The 10,375-nt window shown below is 35.7% G+C and overlaps 1 protein-coding gene across 1 annotated transcript; it reads right to left on the bottom strand.

The window, feature by feature from the left end:
* Nucleotides 1-1,271: 1,271 nt before the first annotated feature.
* LOC132866472 (uncharacterized) lies at nt 1,272-10,034 on the bottom strand. Its single transcript, XM_060899262.1, has 6 exons — nt 9,951-10,034; nt 8,790-8,882; nt 8,591-8,692; nt 8,427-8,470; nt 4,272-4,388; nt 1,272-3,332 (listed from the first exon to the last, which is right to left on the bottom strand). The coding sequence occupies exons 1-6, from the start codon at nt 10,018-10,020 to the stop codon at nt 3,102-3,104; spliced, it is 657 nt and encodes a 218-aa protein (XP_060755245.1). The 5' UTR covers nt 10,021-10,034; the 3' UTR covers nt 1,272-3,101.
* Nucleotides 10,035-10,375: the final 341 nt, after the last annotated feature.

Genomic DNA, 10,375 nt, shown 5'->3' with positions numbered 1-10,375 from the left:
GAACATGTAAACTCCACTAGGCCACTGGACTTGAACCAAGAACCTTTTTGCTGTGAGGTGACACTGCTAACCACTACACCATTGTGCTGCCCTCCTCCTACCCGGGCAGAGACAAATTAAAGTCCAGGGATGAACATGACTCAGTGTGTTTCAGGCTGGATGAGTTTGTTTGTTATTCAGGTTGTCAAGTGTCTTGTGGGTTCAGACCTCGGGTTATGGGATGAATTGAATTGCATTCAGGACTTTTGGTTCTGCTGCCCTGAACTCTCTTAGTCAGTAAGTCTTCCTTTGAAAATCATCTAAATATCAAGTCCAGTGACCTCTTTGAGAGAAACTTCACAGAAGCTCATAGCTCTTGATTATATTCGCATTTCATAAGCAACAGATCTGATTAAAAATGATTTCACAATTTCATTTATTTTGCATTTTGTTAAATATTTAGAGTTTTTTTTACTTGATATGTTAATATTTATAGTTTGGTTTAGGGTACCAACTTCATATTTTGTGCATTTGCAAATCAAAACAAGCTCTTTCCAGTGGCATAATTGTTTTTTGTTTTTTTTTTATGGTAGACCTTCTCATACATTTGCAATATGCATTTGAATTATAAGTGCAAAATGTTTTTTTTAATTTTTAAAGCCTAATAAATCAGAAAGTTTTATTTCTTTTGAACACATACCTAGTTGGCTAAAGAGTACTATAACATGAGTAATAATTAAGAAAATTTGAAAGATCTGGTATGCTTTAATGTGGAGATATGGGGGGGTCAAAGTTGCTCCAAAGCACGATAGAAGACATTTTTTTATGATTTTCAGCAAGCCATAACTTGGCAAATATTGAACTGTGAACTTTCTATTATTGTATTTAAAGGCGTCTGGCATTGAAGAACAATCCTTGAAAATTTCATGTATCTTGCATGAATAGTTTAAAAGTAATGACTTATGGAATTTAGGTCCGTTTTCTGTAGCATGCGTTTCAACAGTGAAATTGGGGCCATGCCCCTTTTTTTAAGCCCCTATATCTCAGAAACTAATGAAGGTACAAGCCTAAAATTTTGTACACTATTTATTGGGCACACTGACAATATTTCCAGAAAGTATGAAGCAAATCTGAGATGGTCAGTGGCGAACATTTTTCTAAATCTGGTGATTTGGGGCAGGATTACCCAAATGTAAGACACATTCACACTGCAACCATGAGCACTGACAGTTCATTCAACCAATCTCTCCAACTTTATTATTAAAGCATTAAAAAAAAGTATGCAACAAAAATAGCAAAAACATTTATTCTTATTCCAGCATAACACACTATATTCACAATGACATGGCATTTTTAAATCTACTTGTAATCAAGGAGTGTGGCATAACAAAAGAAAGGGTATGGCAGTCTGAATTCAAAACTGTTTTTTTTCCCCCATTGGTTAAATAGAACAAAAGTCACAGCCGTTTGAAATTTTCCATTTTTGGACATTTATTTTATTTTATTTTTTTCCTGTAAGCCTTAATTGGCCGTGTCCAGTAATGTACATCCATCTCAAGAAAGTACAGTAAAGCACATTCAAGAGAGATCCTTGTGCCTAAAACATGTCTATCAGTTGCTCAGAGTTTAAAAATAACCTTTTACTCTCGTATTTTTTTTAATCTATTGTGAAAGTTAATTGCATTATTTACATAGGGAGATTATGTAAACTACTAAAATTTATTTAAACTCACCTAATTGCCATTCAAACACACCTTATTGCATACTGGTGGCACAGTTCCACAGGTTACTTTACAAAGGGCGATGCTCAAAAGCGCTATCTATCAATCATGTTTCTAATCCAATGTAGCTTCTTCAGAACAATATTATTAACATCCCTGAACCTTCGTTTTTCCCCTATTCCCCAGAATCTACTATTTTTATTGTTTTCCATGGAAGGATACACATCTATTGACCGTCACTAGATCTTCCGCTGTCTCTGGCTGGCTTCCGGTTTGACCAAAATTACAGTGAAAAGGCCCACCAGGGGTCATCATTGTTCCCTACTTCTGGTATCGATTTTGGACAGTTTCGACCAATAGAAAGTGAGCTAGAGTCTAGAATCACAGGGGCGGCACATCATCCACTTTCGACCAAAATCCAACATGGCCACGCCCAGCGATTGCACCATCAACATTCAGAAAAAAAGATCGGTGTGTCAAAACTAAGCAATATCCTGCAAATCTGAGTGCATACTCTGAACATTCAGGTTTTTTCTATAAAATACCTAACTCTTGTGAAGCAGACCATATTTTTCACATTGGTACATTGCGATCAAAAATTTGCAATTTACAATGTAAATGGATAGGCGCTTACTGCACAGCAAGTGCTGCTGGTGTGTTGGTGGACACGCATATTGTATGGGTTTATTTGTTTTATTTTATGAAAATCAAGCCTATAGTAACTTACAACTAAAATAAAAAATTGATACAAATGCATATTTCATAAATGTAAGCATTAATATAACCGACTGAAAAGTCAGATATTTCTGCCATGAAACACTCAGATAAGGTGTAGTTACAATAAAATTTAATTATCTAACACACTTTTTTAATGGAATAAAAATGTGTTCTATTCCCTTCTAGCGGGTTTCATTCATTTGGTTTGACAGCATGCAATATTGTTAGCATATCGCTTATCCTATGTGTTTTACATCACTCTACACAATGGAGAATGAGTGTTGAATATGGTTTATGATATTGCATGGTTGTCAGGACAACATGATGTCACACATTGGAGACTTTAAATTTCCGCACTAGCGAGCGACTGTGACAATTTATAAACAAACATGGCTGCCAGGTTTGCTTGCTTAAATACGGAATATTTTGAGAGAATTTTGAAAGAGAAAGATGCGTTGAATGCCCGAAAGGAATGTGTATATAATAATAATAATAATAATAATAATAATAATATTGGATGGCTTTTTTCATGGTATATCAAATACATTCCATTCAGCTCCTCATCTTCGACTTGTTCAGTATCATGCTAGCTGAATGGAATATATCTGATCGACCACAAAAAAGCCAGACAATGTTATTTAAATATCAGGAGTCTGGTCTGTTGACAGATGATTGACAAGTACATTAATCATTCATCTCCTGTACTGGAGAGCTGGAAGCAGATTCGAGTTCAGAACAGTGTGAATGCGGCAGGAAGTTCACTTCTTTGTACTCGTGGCTTTGAGTCGGATCTGTGGGAGGTTCCGAGGGATCTGAAGGATCTGTTGGTGTCTCAGTAATGGTGTTCTCGCTGCATAGTTCTGTATGATATTCCGTATCTTTAATCTCATTGAAATCCTCTGCAGTATGTTCAAGCTGACAGATTGTTAAAACACACACACACAAAACATTTAATGGAATGAGGGTGGAATAATACAGATCAGAACCATGAGTGAAACTAATACATATTTTAAAGCGAGACGGCCTTTCGATTTCATAAAATCAGTGAAATTTAGTTCCCTCTGAAATGTGGTGATTGTAATATCTGTTTATTTCTGTAATATCTCACAAAATATCAGGCCATTCTGTGGCTGGGAAGTTATTTAATTTGAGGGGATTAAAGCAAATAATGTGCATGAAATCGCTCGCTTTGTGCAGTCAAGCAGACAGAGGAAGTCCGTGTGCGCATGCACAGGTTTACCTTCTTCTTCTTCTTTTGGGTTTTACGGCAGCTGGCATCCACAGTGTTGCATTACTGCCATCTACAGGTTTCCTTTTGAGCGTGCACTGACAGTTCCATCATTCTGTCACTAAACGAACAGCTGATCACACCGAGGTGCTCGCTGACCACCAATATTTATTAGTTTGGTCCTGCATTTCCTTTCCTTCGTATATAACATAACGTCTTTTCTTCTCGCTTTCTTTCCGTTACTGTAGTCGCTCTTTCACGTTTCATTTGCACACTCACGTCCTCCATTTTTCTCTCCTGTTTCAAATTTGTATCCCACAATGCCTTGCGTGAACGGGGAAAGCCCACCACATGATGCATGATGTAGTATCTTGAATTGGGTCATGGTGAAGCAGGAAAAAATAGTGCAGAATTTAGGGACACGTGGCTCTAAACTCATTAATTGTTCTATTACAAAAAAAAAACTAATAAAATTGGAAGTCTGTGATTCGAATTCAGTAGCTTTCGGTCGATTAAACAAAAATAATTGGGTGTCAGGAAAATTCTTTTTATGACCTACACTTGAAAAATCTGAAAGGCAGTCTAGCTTTAAGAACTGTGAACATTTTTCTGCAACTTTTGCTCACCTCAGTAGGTGAATCTGAGGGATCTGTGGCTTTGTTAATGTTGTTGTAAACAGCATGTTGATCTGCGTGGAATCTGTAGTCTTTAATCTCCTCGTAGTCCTCTGCAGTATGTTCAAGCTGAAAAAGACCACAGGAATGAAGAGACAAATTTCAAAGATGATTTCAAAGAGTTCTGGTGTTTCAGAAGGATTTTAGTACATTTTATATAAGCTGTGAAATCATTAGCCCTTGTTCCAACCATTCAGAGGAACATGTCTTCATCACAATGAACAACACACCTTCTGTACAAGCCTGTTGTGTGTGTGTGTGTGTGTTTTTCCTCCTTAAAGCCTTTGTTCAAAGAAATTTATACCACAGCGCTACTGGATTGTAGATTCTGATTGGTCAGATGGTTTTGATTAATTTTCTATAACAGCAGTAGGTTTATATTAATGCACTCATTCTAATATATCCTCCTGAGAACCAACCCATAGACTTGTGTCCTCTGTAGTTGACATTAGTTTTACGTGCACACCGTCTTACTCTTTCAAGCTATTCACTTGAATCCTGGTGTCTTGTAAAGAGTACATCCTGGGCTTTCCAATGATATATCATGTGACTAGGAGGGTTGCTGGGAAATTCCTAGTAAGGAAATCACAACAAAACAGAAATTGAGAGACACATTTTTTTTCTTGGTTCCCAGGAGGATATTTAACAGTTATTCCACTCAATCTCGTCGTGTATGAGCTGATAGCCAACGAGGAGCGTAGCACAGAGATTGAGTGGAATAACTATTTTATTCTATCCACATTCACTGGATTTTGAGAAACAGAGCATTTTTATTTTTATTTTTTGCAAATAAATACAAAAATTGTAAAAAAAACATCCAATGAAATAATTTCCACTTAGAATGTAAACAAACTGGCAAAATGACAGGAGCAATTTGCGAAAAATACGATAATAATAATAATTCTTGAAAAATAAAAAAGTGACATTCTTACCATAAGATACTTTTATTCCATATTTTGTTGCTTTTTTTTTTTTCATTTTTTGGGTTTTTCTTCTTCTTCTTTAGGGTTTTTTGGTGGTTGGCAAACCAACTTAACTTGTGCCATTACTGCCACCGACTGGGCTGGAGTGTAGAACAGGAGATATTGGGAGAAAAAACTATCTTCTTTTAGGTATTTCTGTTTCTTTAAAATATGTGGTAATTTTTGGGGTTTTGTTTTCAAGTAGAGTTTTTATTTTGTCCTTGGTTGGTTCAGCAACACATTTTGTTTTTCTCTACTCACGGTATATGAGCTGATATCCTAGTAGTAGAGTAGCCAATCAGAGCGTGCGATTGCTCATATCCAGTGAATCTGGATAGGATAATATTGTTTATATAGGTATAGCTAATAATAAATGGATTTCAGGAAAAAAAAGTGATTTATCATGGAAAAATGTAATATGTTAATATATTGCCACCGACTGGGCTGGAGTGTAGAACAGGAGATATTGGGAGAAAAAACTATCTTCTTTTAGGTATTTCTGTTTTTGTATATATTAAAATATGTTTATTTTATGTAACGTTTCTGGAAGGAGTATCTAGTGTCAGTGCTTTGTAACAGTCAGAGGTGAAGCTGTACGTTTAAGTTTTCCAACATCTTCAGGACAGAGGAGTTTACTCTTTACTTTTTCTCAGTTCTCAGGAACTAACATTTTTCATGTTTCACTATTTTAATGTTCATTCTACAACATTAAATGTAACTATAAATAGATAAAAAGTATAGGCTAGTGTTGTATTTTAATGAACAGAAATAATTGTACTGTTTGGCAGTTTGCTGTGGTATAAAACACTTAATGATGTCCTGTTATAGGAAAATAATCAAGGTTGTGGTGGTCACAGTAACTCTGCTTCATCACACCACTGCTGTAAAGTACATCACAACATCTTTCAAAGTGTATTTTTGGAATTGATTGTGAAAAGCAGCACACGTCTGTAGTCAATTTAATCAAATTCACATTCCGGGGGTTAAATCTGTACATGGATCAGAGACTGAAACTGTGTAAATAGATGCAGATGGACAGTGTTTATAGTGTAAATAGTTGCATAATTTACAATTTTACAGAACATCAGTGATTATGAAACTGAAGCTGAATTGGGAAACAGAAAATAGGTTTTGGATTTGATATTTATATAATCACTATTTCATTACTGCTGCCAACTGGGTTGGAGGAGGTTATGTTTTCATCTCTGTTTGTTTGTTTGTTTGTTTATTTGATTCAGTTTTGTAGTCGACTCACTAAACCTCAAGTCTGAGTCCAGTCTCAGGTACCCAGTGTTCAAGTCTGAATCGAGTCCACTATTGATCTGAGTCCGAGTCGAGAACAAGACTCCAACCGCACCATGTGACGGTGTCTGTTGCTGCCTTTATGCGAAAGTGTCTCTGCTACTGTGTTGGACTAACATTCCTGCTCCACTGCCTCATTTTAGTTAATAGACTACAGATAAAAAGCTTGTTCATCGCTCAGCAAGCCCCGCCCACTATCAACAGGGCAAATAACATGAGAGAGCAAGCCCCGCCCACTATCAACAGAGCAATGAAAATAGCATGTCACTTCCTTCTCTGGGTGGAGTCTTGCCAAATGGCAATTGAAGTTCGTCCCCGTCATCTGCTCAATAGTTCTTCTGCATATGGAACACATAGCAGTGCCTTTATTCCCACTGCACAAGAAGTCTGTATAAGCAAAGCATACAATCCTGGGGCGTCTCTCCAGGCATTTTAGCGCCATTAACATTAGTTTGTTCCTGAACATGAACAGGTGAATGTGCATTCTCTTGTACAAAATTAGTATAAAATAGATGTAGAGATATACACTACCGTTCAAAAGTTTGAGGTCACCCAGACAATTTTGTGTTTTCCATGAAAAGTCACACTTTTATTTCCCACCATAAGTTGTAAAATGAATAGAAAATATAGTCAAGACATTTTTCTGGCCATTTTGAGCATTTTATCGACCCCACAAATGTGATGCTCCAGAAAGTCAATCTGCTCAAAGGAAGGTCAGTTTTATAGCTTCTCTAAAGAGCTCAACTGTTTTCAGCTGTGCTAACATGATTGTACAAGGGTTTTCTAATCATCCATTAGCCTTCTGAGGCAATGAGCAAACACATTGTACCATTAGAACACTGGAGTGAGAGTTGCTGGAAATGGGCCTCTATACACCTATGGAGATATTGCACCAAAAACCAGACATTTGCAGCTAGAATAGTCATTTACCACATTAGCAATGTATAGAGTGGATTTCTGATTAGTTTAAAGTGATCTTCATTGAAAAGAACAGTGCTTTTCTTTCAAAAATAAGGACATTTCAAAGTGACCCCAAACTTTTGAACGGTAGTGTATAAATATCAATATATTATGCCAAATTATTATGGCATGTTACAAAAAATAAAGAAAAAATCCGAGTCCTTGTCTCCAATTTATGAATCTGAATGCAGTTAATGAACGAGTCCGAGTCATCAGTGCTCAAGTCCAAGTCAAGTCCCAAGTCCTTAAAATTAGGGCACGAGTCAGACTCGAGTACTACAAGCCTGGTTTGTTTGTTTGTTTCCAATGTAACTCAAAAAGTAGTGAACAGGTTTGGATGAAATTTGGAGAAAAGCTGAGCCATGGACCAAGGAATAATTGATTAGATTTTGATGCACATCTGGATATGTCTGTGGATCCAGGATTTTTTTTTTCCCCAATGTAAGTCAAAAGTAGTGAACCGATTTGGTGAATAGCTTTAATATTATCCTAATTCCAAGTGATTTGATTCTGATGTTGATGTTGATAATACGTGGCTTGGCAGAGGTTTGAGCTCTACCGAGTGACCTTCTAGATTTGGATCTGCATTTGGGGAAGAATTACATGGCTGGAAATTTGCATTGTTAAAACAAAACAATGGGAAACAAAAACTAAGATAATAACAGACCAACAGTTTTAAACCAATAATGATTGACATAAAAATAAGAAGAAACCAAAAGCAGTAGAGTGTTAGACCATTTTTATGACATTGTGCTGAAAAGGTTGTTTTTTTGTGCTAATGTTTCATATTTCTTTATGTTTGACGAGATTAATGAAGTTTACTAACTAAAGAAAAGTGAAGTGTGTCACAGTGAAAGATCAGAGTGTCGTAACAACACCTCACCTGTCTGTTGTTTAAGTGATCTGTGTTAGATGAGGAACTGTGATCTGCGCAGAACAGCAGAGAAAATATTAAACTACATTCACAATAAACAAAAACACAATAATAAATGCTCTGAATCAAAAATATGATGCATGCTATTTTGTTGTGGAAGGAATCAGATTTACCGTGTTTATTTCGTTTCCATTTAATAAACAAGTAGAGAACAATAGCAAAGAGCAGAAGAACCGCAAAGACCGAGAGGATGATGATCACAGAGGTACCTGGAACTACAGACAGAACCAAATCACAAAAATGACTTTAAAATGTATTCAATTTCTTTTGAATTTACTTTTTTAAAACTCAGTTGATGCGTATGCTTTTTACCTGCCGTATGGGATGAAGATGATGGTGATGTCATGGTGGTCGGCACCTGTGGTGGTGCTCTGGTGGGTTTTTTTGTGGATTTAGCATCTGTAGCTGTCATGTGATGGCATGTGGCAGATTTATGCATTCAGAGCTTACAGGTACCAGATATAATTTATGTACCAAATGCAATCAATTAAAAACAGATGACTACAGTATTTGTTTCACATGTAAAAAAAAAAAAAATAATAAATAAATAAATAAATAAATAAATAAAAAAGCTTTTTTTTGGTTTGTTTGTTTGTCTTCATAGGTGATAAGTGAACTGCCAAAAATGATATCTGGTTAAGAGAAAATATCTTTAATATAGGTGAATTTATCTAATATTTCTTATTAATTTGTGCTAATAGGAGTGGCATAAATTGTGACTCTCACTCAGGACATTTCTACCTTCTACTTCTTCTTATTATTATTCTCATAACATTTTTTAGGATGCTGTTTCTCTGTCCGTTTTCAACCAATCATCACCAAATTTCACATGAAGAATACCTCTGGGCTGAATTACATTGCTATGACTTTTGGTGCTGATCAGGATCACTGATCTGGAATGATCCATGAAAAACTGTGCTTTTTCCCTCACTAAGTGTCATTCTCTATCTCTTACAATTCCATATCTATAGGGTACGGTGACCAGACGTCCCAGTTTGTAACAGCTAGTACAAATCACTGTGACTTTAGTCACAGGATCTCTCTCATTAGAAGATTATTAGAACTCAGATATAAGATTATTTATCTTACTTTTAGACACTTTTACTCATTTCAAGCTTTAAATTGTTTTATTCTTCTCCCATTGGCAGATAAGTTTGCTTCTTCCTAGAATTAAATGCTTAAAATTAGCAAAACTATCTGACAATAGAATAAGAATAAGAAAATTTCAAGCTTGAAATGAGTAAAAGCATGTAAAAGATAAATAATCTTATATTTGAGTTCTAAAAATATTCTAATGATAAGAAATATTAGACAAATTCACCCATATGAGACATTTTCTCTTAATAATAAATCATTTCTTTGCAGTGTGTATCATGATTATGCCAGAATAAACACTCGTAATCACTGTCGGCAGTTTAGTTTGGTCCTTAAATCCTCTGATGCACAATAACACACAGTAAACTTAACACTTACCCAGAATAAAATCGATGATAAGAACGAGCAGAGTGTTAAAGCCGAGCTTTCCTGCAGGTGCAATCCACATTATTGCGTTATCATTTCATCTTTTCATGATAATTTTCCCTGAACTAAATACTGCCATGCGTCACTTCCTCTTCCCTCTCTGTCTCTGCAAAAGTGACAACCACTTCTACTTTTCCAGTCTTCTATACAATAATAATAATAATAATAATAATAATAATAAAAAGGACTCATGTTACCAGATGGAAGAGAAATCAATAATCTGAATAAGTTGTCAAATTACAAATATCTTGGCACACTGGAGGCTGATGAATTACAGTCTGATGAAATGAAGAAGAGATTGTCAAAGGAATATCTTCGAAGACTATGAAAGCTGTTACAGTCTAAGATTAATGGTGGTTATGTTATAAATGGTCAGA

This window comes from Neoarius graeffei, chromosome 18, assembly GCF_027579695.1.
Source record: "Neoarius graeffei isolate fNeoGra1 chromosome 18, fNeoGra1.pri, whole genome shotgun sequence".
NCBI classification, from domain to species: Eukaryota; Metazoa; Chordata; class Actinopteri; order Siluriformes; family Ariidae; genus Neoarius; species Neoarius graeffei.
This window is presented reverse-complemented; position numbering and strand designations above follow the sequence as displayed.